At 61.7% G+C, this 14,427-nt stretch overlaps 1 protein-coding gene across 7 annotated transcripts in view; it reads right to left on the reverse strand.

Annotated features, from left to right (window-relative positions):
- Positions 1 to 14,427, reverse strand: part of EVA1C (eva-1 homolog C) — a 57,289-nt gene that overhangs the window by 33,914 nt on the left and 8,948 nt on the right. For all 7 annotated transcript variants that reach the window (XM_053657978.1, XM_053657977.1, XM_053657973.1 and 4 more), the window contains exon 2: positions 1,688 to 1,884. In XM_053657978.1, the coding sequence (XP_053513953.1) occupies positions 1,688 to 1,884 (197 nt within the window). The remainder of the gene's footprint in view (positions 1 to 1,687; positions 1,885 to 14,427) is intronic.

The following is a 14,427-nucleotide window of genomic DNA, read 5'->3' on the forward strand; positions in this document are numbered from 1 at the left end:
AAACGCCCAGCAAGTCTCCCCACAGCCGGGAGCGCACGTCACGTCATCGTGGCCGAGGGCCACCGGGACACAGCTCCGCACTCAGCACAGGGCCCAAGGCAGGGCCCTTTCCCAGCTGCGTCACAGCTGGAAGAAGCAGAGAGACTTCCTGTGGGCGCCGAGTCCCGGCTGGGTCAGCTCGGGGCTCCGGCACGGATGTTGGCCTGGTCCCTCCCCGTGCAAGGCCAGCTCCCTCTGAGGGCGCAGCATGCCTTGGCTCCCACGTGCGGTTTGGGGAGCAAGGTTGAGGGTCTCTGGATGAAGGGGCGGAGCATGGGGGTGTGTCCGGCAGACACACTCCTAACGACACCAAGTGTGTGTGCACATGCTCACCTGGCCTGCTTCAGAGTGTCCATGTCGCCCTTGGGCTAGGGGCGGGGGGTGGTGCCTCGGAGCTCAGGGAGCTGGGGGTCCTACTTTGACAAACCAGGCTTGCTGCCTGCCCTGTTACACGGGCCACGGTCCTTTGTTTGTACCTGGGACGGCTGCAGATAGCCAGGGTGGCAGGGCCTTGGGGCAGGATTTCAGGGCAAGGAATGGGGCCAGCCGAAAGGGGGGACTGAGATAGGTGGGGCATTCGGGGGAGGGACCGCTCTCCTGAGGAAGCGACATGAAAACCACGTCCAGCTGAGTCATGCAAACACGTCTTTTGGCGGCTCGGTGGTTGTGTTTAGCCATCACGTGGCTACACCCACACCATGGTGCTCAGAATAGGAGCAGTGCAGGGAGAGAGGAACAGGGAAGTCCTCACGGTACCGGGTGTGTGAGCCCCTCCCCCTGGGCCTGGGGTGGAGCTACCTCCACTCCGTTGCCGCTTGGTCCTGCTGGAAAAGGCGTCCCTGCCCCGATTCCTGTCACTGGTGACATCAAACTGACGTCTGATCGCCAGCTACTCTACCACCCTGACCACACCAGCTGCCCATGGGACTCCGGGGGCGTGGGCACCCTCCAAGGCCGTGGTGGCCTGCGGTGTGGCCAATGAGCCACACGGGCACAGGGGCCCGCACAGCAGGCCTTCCTCGGAGGGTTGAAAGTCATGAGAAGTCTAAAACCACCTCTGAAGTTTTAGTTCGACCTCTTCCTGCACCAAACCTTTCCCTAATGCCATGAAAAGGACGGCTCAGCCCGGCCCGCCCCACCGCCCCCAAATTCCCGGAGAAGGACGGACCCACAGAGGCTGCCCAAAGTCCCCGCTCCGAACGAGAACGACACGATTACCTCCGACCATAAAACACAAGAGATGCTCACAGCATCTCCCTTCCCCGGGAGCCTCACAGAGGTCCCCTGGTGTCCCCTGGAGCACACAGACTTCCCTGTCCCTGGCGCACTGAGGGGCACGTGGGCCTGGAGGCTGAGGCCCAGCGGGAGTGTCCTGCGGGAGAGGCCTGCCCGGGCTTCGGACACCATCGCAGCGCGAGTGTGTCAAGGGCGCTCTCCAGGGACGAGGAACCCTCCTCAGACTTTTCAGTAAAGAATCCTTCTGAGGGCTCACCCACACCGTCGAGGATTTACGCGGACCGGGAGCTCTGGGTCCGCAAAGTCTGGGTGGCTTCGCGTGAACTGCATCATCACCACAAGTGAGTCTCCAGAGAGACAGAGAGCGAGAGACCCCCATCCCGGCGTCCTCAGGTGTCTGCGAGCACAGTACCTGCAAGGTGGTGGGGGCCACGCAGGCCGAGTGGTCCGCCCCCTGGGCGGTGGGCTGCTGGGCGCTGCACGCTCGGTAGTCGTGCCCATAAAACGCCGACTGCACGCTGATGGTGGAGTGCCGCGGGCACTGCAGGTCCAGGCGGTCCCCGTCGCAGGCGTAGGCCGTGTGGTTCTGCAGGAGTTTGGTTAGGTAACCTGGAAAACAGTCAGCCGGGTGACCAGAGGCCCGGGGACCCCCGCTCCCTCCCGGCTAAGAGCAGGCGGACATCGACACCCCAGGAGGGGCTGTCAGTCAGGGAGACGTGGCCGAGGACACGAGACACCAGATCGGGCCTGGAGCAGGGCTCCACGAGCCGGTGCCCCTGGTCCTGTCTGGGTCGAACACCTGGTCTGTGATGGCCCATTGGCAGGTTTAAAGGCCCAAAGCCAAGACGTCCGGAAGCACCTCTGGGAGCAGGGTGAGCTCCAAGCAGGTACCCTGTGAACAGGCAGCCGCCTGTCTGGAGGAGACTCAGGTGCTCCTGTGCACTGGCTGGGCCAGGCCCCCCTGCAGTGAGGGGGTGCTGGTGTATCTTAGGGACCCATCCTGGGCCTGCCCGAGCCCTGGAGAGGGAGCAGGCAGGGCCCCAGCCCGAGGTGAGGGCCTGCTCCGAATGCAGGGCGCAGGAAAGATGGGGGCTCTGTTGTGCATCAGAGAGTGTCCCCTGAAACCCATGATCACCAGTGACCTCAGAACGTGCCCTCATTTGGCAATGGGACCACTGCAGGTGCAGTTAGCTGAGTGACGTCACTGTGGGGTAGGGTGGGCCCGAGACGCAACATGACCGACAAGCTTCTAAGAAGAGAAGAGACACAGAAGCGGCACAGTGTGTGAGGACCGAGCGACGCGGCTACGAGCCGGGGGACGCCAGGCTGGCATGCAGCCCCGAGAGCTGGACGACGCCTGCAAGGACCCTTCCTGGAACCCCCAGAGCCCCCACGGCCCTGCTGGCACCTTTATTCCAGGCTGCAAGCCCAGCACCTTCCCCACGAGTGGGGGGCCAGGTGGGGGGGCAGTGGGCAGGCGGGGGTTGGCGGGGGCTGGCGGGGGCGGCCAGGCTCTTTCTCAGAAGGAAGGAAGGAAGGTCCAGCGGAACGTGGATTCCTTTCCTCCTCCTCACACCTCAGGAGGTCGGCGCCCGGGCAGCCTGGAGGGCAGCCAGGGACTTTCTGCTGAGGTGAGTGTGGGAGGGAGCTGGCAGCCCGGGCCCGAAGGGGCAGGCGAGGTGTGGCAACAGCCTCGGAACTGCCCGCTCCCCACGCAGACGGCTGCGCGTGCGTGGCTTGGCCGGGTCTCAGGCCCTCTCAGCACCGCAGGTCTCGGCAAAGGTGCCCAGTCTGGCCACCATCTGGCTTTCCCTGGAGGTCGGGGTCAAAGCGCCCGAGCCCGTCTGGTGTTGGGCCGTCCCACGGGCAGCCCAGAGCACCCTGAAGGTGCAGCGGGGCACGCTCACTGGCCACACACACGAGGGCCATTGTCAGGCAGCCAAGAAACCAGCACCTGCCTGCATTAGGGACACAGAGAAGCAAAGTCCCCTTAAATGATGCCAGGCAGCAGGCATGGGAGTCCGGGTCCTGCTTGAAGGGACAGCATCCTCACACTCTGGGTTCCCTGCTTGGCCCCAGGTGGCACCAGGCAGATGGTCATTGCTGTCCAGCAGGGGACACAGGCAGGTCCTGGTAGAGCTGTGACCTGGGAGAGCTCTAGCCTCCTTTGTGGGACCCCAGGACCACGTCCCAGCCATACCAGGAGCACGGGGTCTCTCTGAGGCTGCCCCCAGGCCAGCACCCCCAGGCTGGTACTCCCCCACTTGAATCACTTCCAACTCGCAGTCCAAACAGTCTTGCCCATCACCCACCCCCACCAGCACACGCTGGCAGGCTGGCAGGCCGAACAGTAAACTCATCCTAGGAGAGTGACGTCAGCGTCCTGTCTGTGGTGTGGCTGTGCACTCCGGCCAGATGGACGCAAGGACAAGGCCACAGGGCTGTGGAGCCATGGGCGGGTCGGAGCGAGAAGGCACTTCCGCCAAGTGGGGCCTCCACCTTCCTTCTCTCTGTCTCCAGGGGTCAGGGCTTGGCTTCCACGGGGCCATTTATTCCAGGCGGGGGGCAAGATCATATTTTGACAGACACCCAGGAGGCAGAAGCTCAAGGCTAGTATGCAGCAACCTGAGACGGGGATCCCCCTTTTTGCACTTTGCGGGGGCAGGGGAGCCCCATCTCAGGCGCTGCTCCTCACACGAGGCAGATTTTCCGGCAGTAAAATGCGTTCATGGCTCAGTCCACGTCTCTTCACAAACCCACACTGTGTCTGCACAACAAAACACATTCAGCACGACAGAGGGGGGCTCTGAAGTCACCAAAGACACAAACGAACCTTCGGTGCCCGTGACTAAGTGGGAGACACCAGTATGACGAGGCTGCACACAGCGCAATTCCAGCCGTAGGAACCTTCTAGAAAAGACAAAGCTGTGGAGACATGGAAAGGGCAGTGGCTGCCGGGGTCTGGTGGGATGCGGGGGCGCAGCTGGCACCCCGGGGGTTGGAGGGCAGAGCAGGTGCGCAGTGGGCACTGCCATCATCCATTCGTCCAAACCCACAGGACTCGTGGCACCAAGAGCGGGCCCCACGTCAGCCACAGACTCCAGGTGACAATGACGATGAATGGGTGCAGGTCCATCGATCATAACGAATGAGCCACCCTGGGGACAGCAGGAGGCTGTGCGCTGGGGCAGGGAGGGGGGTATATGAGAAACCTCCGATCTTTCTGCTCAGTTTGGTTGTGAACCTACAACTGCTCTTAAAAAGCAAGTCCATTTAAAAGGACAAAAGTTGAAAAGACGACTCGGCCGCCCCAGGCCAGCAGGACCTCTGGGAGGAGAGGGCCCACGCGCTCCAGCTGCAGGGGGAGGCGGTGCCTCGGGCGAGGCACCTTGCAGATGATGGACGTGTGCCAGGGGTGGCCAGGGCAGAGCGGGTGAGGGGCGGGGGTAGGGGGCTTACTGGAAATATGCCCGGGCCGAGAAGAAAGACAACCTCTGCATCGGGCGTCTCCCGGGATGAAGGTACAGCCGGCCGCCCAGCTTGACCTTGAACAAGGGGCCGACGACAGCCGCCGCTCCCAGGCTGACGCTGTCTGGCCTCCCCTCGAGCACCTGTGCTCTTTCCAACGTGCGGGCACCGTGGCCGCATTCCCTGGTGTCTGTGACTGTTTGGGCTGCGGTCACAGAAGACCGCAGACCCAATGAACAACCGAGATTCAGTCCTCACAGTTCCAGAGACCAGAAGTCCAAGGTCGAGGCACCAGCAAGGTCAGGTACAGGTCGGGTCCCCTGGTTTGGAGCTGGCAGCTTCCTGCTGGGTCCTCACCCAGTGGAGGAGCCAGGGCTCGCCGGGCGGGGAGAGGTGTCTCTCTCAGGACACTGATGTGATGTGATTAGTGCACCTCATTCATGGGGGCTCCACCCCCAGGGCCTCAGCACACCCCAAAGGCCCCACTGGCTAACATCACCCTCCGGGGTTACGACTTCACAACCCGAATTTGGGCGGCGGGCACACACATTCGGACCCCAGTCCTCAGCTTCCCAGCGCCTAGGGTTCCTGGCCAGTTCACACGAGACCCTTCGTAAAGACCGACTCCAAATGCGACGTCTGGTTGGCGGTGTCTGTGGGCCAAGCGTCCCACCAGGCTGGGTTAGTGAAAGCGCCTTTTTTCTCCACGCTCTGGGCCAGAGTTCTCACACGCGCTGGGTGTGTGCGGGCAAATATTTGCTGCCCTGGGAGAATCTGAGGTGCACTCAGTTAAGAGACCGGCCCTTGAACGTGGGCGGGGTGGCCGGGACATGCGCTGTGACCCGTGTTACATTCCGGGGGTGGGGGAAGGCGTAGACCCGTCCTCGGCCCACGGCCCAGGGCCTGGATAGGGCCTGCATTTACCTCCAAGATACCCTCTTTCCTGGCTAATCCCCCCACACACGTTGGCAGGAGCTTCCACGGCTTGAACTTTCCTCAGAGGGCTGTTCCGGAGAGTGCGGGCTGGGGAAACCGCGAGCAGTCTGAACGCCGGCGTTCAGGGTGTCCTTCGTTTAAAGGTGAGGGGCACTTCTCGGGAAATGCCGCCCGAGGAAATGCTGTCCTCGGAAAGACACGGGAAGCCGGTCTGGGGGTCGCCGGCCCCGTCTCAGTCACAGGAAAACCCATCTGTGCAGAAAGAACCTGGAGCCTGGCCAGGATGTAAGTGACTGACTGTGGAAGAATCGTGGGTGGGTCCCCAAGTGCTCTACAGGAGGACAGGTGTCACACGGGGGAGACAGGAGGTTTGGGGACAAACGAAGCTGCGACGCACAGAGAACACCAGGCAAACTCGGCTCTTTCCCTGCAGGTCTGGTCAGAGCCACGGACAGGCAGCTCAGCCTGGGCGACCGGGAGCGGGCGCAGGGCGGGGGGGCCTCTTGCACCTGCCCAACACCGCTGTGCACACGAAGCATCGTGGGTGGTGTGGAGGAGGCGAGGGGTCCCCAAGGGAGGCTGCACTGAGCCCCCTCAGACGGGGTCGGTGCGGGGCGCGGCAGAGACCCACAAGGGTAGAATGCTGTGTGGATGCAGGACCCGCCCTCGGGGCAGGTGATTGGCGGGAGCAGGAGTGGAGACCAGCGTTCACACCGGGATTCACCTGCGGCACCGTGGCCCTGTGACCCTCACCTCCCTGAGCTGTGTCCCCATGCTTCACTGTGAGGGTGAAGTGACCTCACGGGCCGGGTGTGTCCCACCAGCCACTGCACAACTCGGGGTCTGGGGCTGGTAAATCTTGAAGACATGACCTCACCCAGATCCACCACCAGTGCCGAGAGCGAGTGCCTGCCCCGCCAGCCCGCTCTGCCCTGTGCATCCAGCTTCGCTGGCTTGTGAGACGGTCAGCGCAGGGACAAGCGCCAGGACCACAGCCGCCCCTCGGCCCAGAAAGGTCCCTGCTGGGACTGCAGACAAAGGGACTCTCTTCCCCCTTCCTCCCTCCCTCCCTCCCTTCCTCACCCCTCTCACTCTTTTGTTCAATTAAGGTTTAAGAAGTTACTAATATTCAGAAGAGGTGGAACAGGCTGAAATTCTCCCTCTCTTCCTTTCCTGAGGCCAAAGCCCCCCCTGCCCGCCTGCCACGCGGGTGTCCCCGGTTTCCGAGCTGCCGCCCGCCGCCTGAGTCACTCCGAATACAGGATGCCGTGCATCGGTCCCCTTGTCACCAGGGGCTGGTTTCACAACCCTGCTTCTGGGAAGAGAATGGAATTCAATTCTATTGTCCTTGCCTCCCCCCCTTTAAAAAAATAAAGTGCCCCCCCATTAATACGCAGATAAGAGACTGCACCCTTCTGTTCACAAATACTCAAAGGTGTTGCTACATGTTTAAGGTTCTTTTCCAGAAAAGGGTGGGTTTTTTTTTTTTGTTTTGTTTGCCCAGTGTGTTGAGAGGATTGGCCAGGGCCGAGGGCGAGAGCGGTGAGTCAGCGTGGCTGGCTCAGGGCAGGCCCCCGAGCAGATGGGGGGCTCATGGGGGCCACCCCACACCCAGGAGCATAAGCTCAGAAAGAGAGCTTGGGCCATGGTTGCAGCCCTTTCTCTAGTCCCGGGTTCGGCCCGAAAATGTGAACCGGGAGGCTGACTATGAAGAGAGCGATGGCCACTGGCCCGTTTCCGAGGTTCCCTCGGTGAGTCCCTGTGGAAGGGGTGACCGGGGGTCACTATTACCAGTCCTACGCCATGAGCTCAGATCCTGGTCCCAAAACCACCTTGAGGAGGACAGAGGTGACCCGAGCGTCTACCCCAGGGCAGGGACAACACAGGGTCCTCCGGAGCCCAAGGGAGGAAGGGGCACACTCTTCAGTCCCCGGCAACGCCGCGGCCCGTGGAAGGAGAGCAGGGTGACATCAGCCGCCAGCAGGTCTCCCGTTCTCGCCCCGAGTGATGTCCCACTCCCTCTCTCTCTCTGTTGCCGCATGTGGAAGACATGAGGGACCAGGACAGACTCTGGGGACACAGAGGGTGGCAGAGGTGCGTGAGGGAAGGAACCGCACGGAACACAGACCCCTGCCTTCCAGTGAGGTCGGGCCGAGGCCTGAGCAGGAGGCCGCCCTCTGTCCTGTTCTGCCACCGAAACTCGGGTGCGGCCGGTGTCAGCCGCAGGCGACCCGGCCACCACGGTGGAGTGAGTGAGAAGTTAGGTGACAGGGAGCCCCAGCTTTGGAAAAACGGGCCCCAAAGGAGGCAGGGACAAGGAGCCCCCGAATCCCCGCTGCCCGCCCCACCTGGTTTGGCCTCAGGACAAAGACCCCCGGGGAGACCACAGGTGAAGTTCACATTTGCATCATGGTTTGCCCAGGTCGGCGGGTGCCGGGGCCGCGCTTTCACAGATGTGCTCGGGGCGCCCCCGGGAGGCCTCCCCTGGGCCACTCGGAGAGCGGCTCCCAGACCCCACAAAGAGGACTCGCTCCTTCGCTCACCGCATACATGCAAATACACAGGCCCAGAGAGAGAGGCCGGTCCACGGGGCGGAAACGCTCTGGCCCCAGTGGGTGGGGCCTCCTCCTGCAAACCGAGAGGTCCCAGGCTCGATTCCCAGGCGGGGCGCGGCCTGGGGTGCAGGCCAGGTCCCCACCCGGGGTGCATAGGAGAGGCCACCGGTCAGGGTCTCTCACATCGATGTCTCTCTCCCTCTCTTTCTCCCTCCCTTCCCCCTGTGACTCTAAAAATAAATAAATAGACACTGGAAACACTTCTCGGCACATGGCACACGATGCGTTGGAGCGAATCACCATCCTGTGAGCACAGTCGCTGTTTCACTTTGGACACGCCTCTCTGGCGGGAGCACCTTCAATCGAAGGTTTCAGATCTCATCCCCGCGCACCCAGGCCGCGGTCGGTAGCCGGGTGTCAAGCCCAAAAACCTACTCCGTGCGCCCTGTCTGGATGAGGTCCATTTAAAAGTAACTGGATCACCCCCACTCGCCCTGAGCGCCCCCCCATGATCACTGTTTCTTTACTTTGGGATGCAGAGTGACCCCCCCAAACCCCAGGGCCACCTGGAGAGGGAGGTATGCGTGCAGTGCATTTGATAACTTAATGCAACTTTTTACTGGCACTTAAAATGCAGATATGAAATCTACACTCGATCTTTCCTGCTTGGCATTGGCCGGGCTGGTGGCTCCATCCCCGTCCCAACAAAAGACTCTCAGAAGCACCTGCGGGGGCTGACCAACCAGAGGGCCCGGCCCGCAGGTGTGGGGGCGGGCAGGTGCCTTTCGGCTCCGGGCTGCTGGGTGCCCTTCTGCCCACTTCTGAGATGTGTGGGCCGATCAAGGGCCGAGAGACACGTTCCTGGCAGGAAGGAAGACTTCAGGGCATGCATTTGGGGCTTTAGTCAGTTAATTGGAAAATTACGCAGGGTTTCACCGCTCACGGCAATGAAACTGTTTCTGACTCCAGGGTCGGAGTTGCAAGAGCAGCAGGCGGGAAACTTCAGAGAGCTTAGCGTGGTCATGTGTAGCGTGGTCGCGATGGCTGGACTCGGGGCCAGCGGGCTCTGCTCCCCTGAGCAGTTATCAGAACCTTGAAACAGGTGTGAACAGGCTGTGCTTGGGAATGGCTGTACCCATTGCCCCTCCACGGGGGTTCAGGGGAGCATTCTGGACAGGTCCGTGCACGAACTCCTTCTTTGGTTTTGCCTTAAGTTAAGGAAGCTGGCAGCATTTTCCTTCCCTGTACTTCACAGGAGAGGGGAGGCTGGGTGGGTGTGAAATCACGGCAGGGCTGGTCTAACCCCAAGTTCACGCTCATCCAAACCAGAGGCCCAGCACACTGCACACCGGCCCAGGGCTGGCCAACCCGCCCAGCAGGCTCAGCGGGCAAGTGGCCCCTGGGGCCCACGCCCCTCATTCCCCGGGGCCCTCATTTACCCTCCCAGCTCCCTGCCCCCTCTGCCCGGGGCACCTTGGTCTGCCCTCACCTCACCCTGTGGGTCTCACCCACTGTCCTATCTCAGAGACTCCACCACAGCGACGTTTGAGCAGTTACACCTGTCACCACGAGCCCGTGATGCCTGCTTTGTTCACTGCCTTCCAGGGTCTTTTCTCTCGCTCTGGGCCTCTCGGGCCTCTTTGGGGTGGCACAGTTGGGGAAAACCTGACTCGGGTGCGTCGTGAGTGGGCAGAGGCGAACCCCATGATTCCCAGATTCCGTACTTGCAAATTCTCTAACACATATTTGCAAGCCCCTAAACCAGTGCGTGCAGGGCCCTCCTGGCCCCCCTGCGCACACCCAGCCCTGGTTTTGTCAGGTGAAGGAAGGTTCTGGGCTGGGGTCTTTCTAGGCCCTCCGTCTCCTCCTCTTGGGAGCTGATCCCAGGGTAGCACAGGGACTTGAACCAGGAGCGCGGTTCTGGGCCTGATCTTTGTGCCATCACTAGTAAGCTGGGGACATGCTGGCCAGCCCCTCCCTGTGCCCGGCCTGAGCTCTCCATGTGGAGAGCCGCCTCCGAGGCAGCAGGAGCCACTGGAGGCAGACGCGTGGCTCAGCGACTGGGCCCCACAGCGGGTCTGCACAGGTTGAACCCACAGTCCTCATGACGCCCTGGTGGCAGGTTCTGTCCCAGTTGGGGTGACCCCCCCGCAGTCCCCTCCAGTCACAAGGACTAAAGTTGGGGAGGGTTCTCGGCACAGGGGCTGGAGGGAATGGGAGGACCCAGTCCAAGCGGCAGGGAGGCAAGTTGGGGAGGCCACGCTCCCGAGGGGCAACGGAGGCGCCCACTGCTGGTCCCTCCCAGGGCAGGCCTGGCCGTTGCCAAGAGGTGGGACCTGAGGCTCTGCCCACCCTGGCCCTTGACCTTGGCCTCTGCCCAGCTGTAGACTTCTGGACCCCCATCAGCCTCCTGAAACCGCTGCTCGGCCCGGAGGCCCGGCCCCGCGTGGCCACTGGGCACCGAGCTGCTCCGTGCAGGCCACACCCGCACTGGACTCCCAGTCTCTGTGAGCCAGAAAGAGCACCCGCCTCCTCACGCGACTATTGTCACAGGTGTTCGTCGACGTCGATGGTGACGCTTTGGGTGCATTGGGTTGGACGCAACGTACGGTGGGGACGCATTTCACCTCTTCTCTCGCTGAGGCAGCCACCAGAACATTGAACACCCCCTGTGTGGGTCACAGCCTATTTCTGTCCTAGAGTCCACGCACGGTCCCTGTGCCTGGTTTCCCCAGTGATGCTGTGCGGCAGTCCAGTCGAGGAAGGTTCCAGGCGCCGGCCACCAGAGCCGCTTGACCGGCTCCCGGGGCCCCGGCTTCTGCGATGCCAGTGAACGGCTCCCCTGCAGCCCGCAGAAGCGCAGGTGCTCCCAGGAAACGCCGCGCCTCTCGGCCGACCTGAGTGCCGGCGGTTACATCCATCTCCACCCTCGCTCCCAGCACCGCCCTCTTGACCCGACCTGTGAGCCGAACCACCCACATTCGCCGTTCTAAGTGAGGTTCTCGGTCAACACCCCCAGACGCCACATATGCCACCTAGTTATTCCCCTTCCCCAGGAAAGAGGACGCGGGGGATGGAGACGGATGGGGCACAGCGGACGCTCACTGCGGGCCTCACAGCAGAGGGTAACGGGTGGCCCGTTCCAGAACGTTCTCCACTTGGCCACGGAAGTCTGCACTCCGGGCTTGGTCTGCACGCCTCTGTCCGACTGCCCTCTGAGGGCCAGAGGCCCCTTGGTGTGTGTGCGCGTGTGTGCATATATGTACACGTGTGTGTGTGCTACACCCGGCAGAGCTATCAATGAGCTAAGGTGTCCCCTTCGGCAGGCCTTCCTCGCGGTGACAACCTGGGTCCATGGGGGGGCACCCGTGCTCCATTTCCAGAGACGGACCCTCTTAAGAGTTCACGGTCCGACTTCACCTTGGACCCAGGCCGGTATGACCCGTGTTGCATGTGGGGGGGGTCTCCATGCTGCGTTACCCGCCATGAAGAAAACCCTTAACTTCAGGGACTGTCCAGGCCTTTAAGAGAATGTTCTGGAAAGCAGGAAGGAAGTAAAGGTCGTTTTGCGGAGGACCGGTGGCACTGAGCGTAGGACCTAGACGACTGGTTCGGCTAAAAGCCAAGCCCTCAACGTGGACTGGCGCTGGGCAGCGGGTAAGGCAAGGAACCTCCCGGCCCAGAGCAGCTGGCCGTTCACGGGCCGGTGGAGTCCGGGGCTGGCTACGGTTCTGTGGTTTTTAAAGATCTTTAACAAGCAGTGCAACCTGTGTTGACGAGAGCAGGAGGAAGCACAGAGGGAAAGCCAGTTAAACGAGCACGTGATGAGAAAAGCCCGTGTTCGCCGCCCGGAAAGGAACCTCCTAGGAGGGACTGTCTCACTGAAGGGCTTTCCCACTTGGTCATCAAGGCGTCTGCTCCCGGGAGGAAAGGCGCTCGGGACCGTCACTGCTGTCCCGCAGTGTCACAACTGTGCTGACAAAAAGAGAAGCTCTTGCCCTGGCTGGTGTGGCTCAGTGGATGGAGTGCCGGCCTGAGAACCAAAGGGTCGCTGGTTCGATTCCCAGTCAGGGCACAGGCCTGGGTTGCAAGCCAGGTCCCCAGTAGGGGGAGCGCGAGGGGCAACCACACACTGATGTTTCTCTCCCTCTCTTTCTCCCTTCCTTTCCCTCTCTCTAAAAATAAAAAGAGAAGCTCTTATAAGAGGACACCCTCATTACATGTGTGCGCTACACAGAAAGAGATGGATGGACAGTCACAGCTGTGCGTGTTCTGTGTGTTTCTGTATAAGGAAGGTGCATTGTCAGGACAGTCTCGTTCTAAGGCTTGAAGCCACGTCCATGTTAAAGACATACCGGCCTTGGCTTAGGAACACGGAGCCTTATGGGAAGGGCGCGAAGGGACGGCGCTGTGATTTGCGGACGTGAGCAGAGTCGCAGACCCACGTTCTGCCGGCCGCCGAGGGAGGGTGTGAGGAGGGGAGCAGCGCCCCCCGAGGGACGGCACGCTTGCGGCGCCCACTTCAGTGTTAAATCTGAAACGGTTCTGACTGCTGTGGGTTTCGTGGGCGCCAAGAGCCACACGGCAGAGGTGTGTTTTTTTGGACAAAACTGTTAAAGTGCCCAGATTCAGATGGACTGAGTCACGAGCCTGTGCAAGTGCCGCACACCCATTCCTGCTGGTGCCGCTCACCGTTCTGGAAACAACGCTACATCTCCTCTGTTTGGCAGAGTAAAAATATTTTAATTAGAATAGTGGCCTGTGTGCAAGAGGGGGTGCTGGGGACAGCAGGCTCTGGCAGTGGGGGGCTGGCCGCCTCTGAGCAGGGGGACAGGGGCACTTCACAGGGACCTTCCAGCGGCGCTCAGCCCGCCCTGATTGGTGGGTGGCGTCCGGCACGGAGGGGTGGACGACGGCCACAGGGAGGCGTCTCGGGCAGACTCACTGCACAGCGAGCGAGCGCTCTGAGGGACCCTTGAACCTGTCTCTGAGTTGAGCCTCCCATGCGGCACAGAGGCGAGTACAACCCTTCACACAAATGTCAGCATGTGTGGGCGTGTGCCCGTGTGAGTGTGCGTGTTTGCCTGTGCGGTGTGTGCATGCGTGTGCATGTATGCGCAGATGTGTGCACTGGACGCTGTCTGCACATGGGTGTGCAGAGCTGGGTGGGGTTGCAGAGAGGGGTGCAGGCCGGGTGAGCGCAGGGACAGAGGGGAGGAGAGTGGGGTGAATCCTGGGGGGCCCCGACTCCCCTGCTCTCCCTTTCACAGTTCAAGTCGGTCTCCCCCACCCGCGATTGTCCCGTGAGGCTGAAATAACGGAGGCGCCAGGCAAACGGCCCCTCGAACTGCAGGTGAGCAGCCGACATCAGGTCCGAACGCCTCTCCGGAGGGTGTTCTGGTTTGGCATTACCGACGGCGAATATCTGAGCTTGAAAGGAGGAGGGCAAAGGGCCGAGGACATAGGCAGGTTCCACTCGGCTGGGGGGGGGGGGGGGGTTGGCCGGGGGAGACAGTGTGCAGGCGTCCGGTGAGGCTGGAAGAGTGAGGCTGGCTTTCCCCTGCCTGCTGATGTGCCTGCGTGTGCGTGAGTCGGGGCGGCTGCTCAAGGCCAGCTGGCCTGAAGGGGCACCGTGGGGACATCTCCAGGTTTGCCAAACTCGACTCTGGTGTTTAAAAAAGCTGCCCCCTTCCTCAGGCTCCAAACGTGTAGAAAGCAAAATGAGGCAAGCTGGCTGGCCTGGCCGAGCCCCACCCCCCGGCCCCAGCTCCAGGGCCAGCTCGCTGTGTGGGGCCTGTCCTGCGCCCGGCAGCCCGTTCCCCAGCATTGCTGCGCTCCATCCCCTGGGGCAGGCACCCCTGTCTGTGACAGATAAAACTGCCTGCAGACACTGCCGAACATCCTCGGGGGGGAGGGGCGCAAAATCTCCCTGGACCGAAAGCCAGTGCTTCGGACTACACGTTGGGTGAGCTAACTTTTCCCAGGGCGGAGAGCTGCACTCTCGGAACCACCTGGCACTACTGGGGAAGGTCGGCCCCCTTCCCCTGCCTGGAACACCTGGAAAGAAACACAGACGTCTGAGACAGACAAGCAGGCCTTCTGCTTCAGAGTGTGGGTTTATGGCTTTCAGGAGCCATAAAACAATATATTGTAAAATTACCCTGGAAAAAATCCTGGGGTACCTAGCTCCAAA

Source organism: Artibeus jamaicensis, unplaced genomic scaffold (genome assembly GCF_021234435.1).
Source record: "Artibeus jamaicensis isolate MK-2021 breed Jamaican fruit bat unplaced genomic scaffold, CSHL_Jam_final scaffold_474, whole genome shotgun sequence".
NCBI lineage: Eukaryota > Metazoa > Chordata > Mammalia > Chiroptera > Phyllostomidae > Artibeus > Artibeus jamaicensis.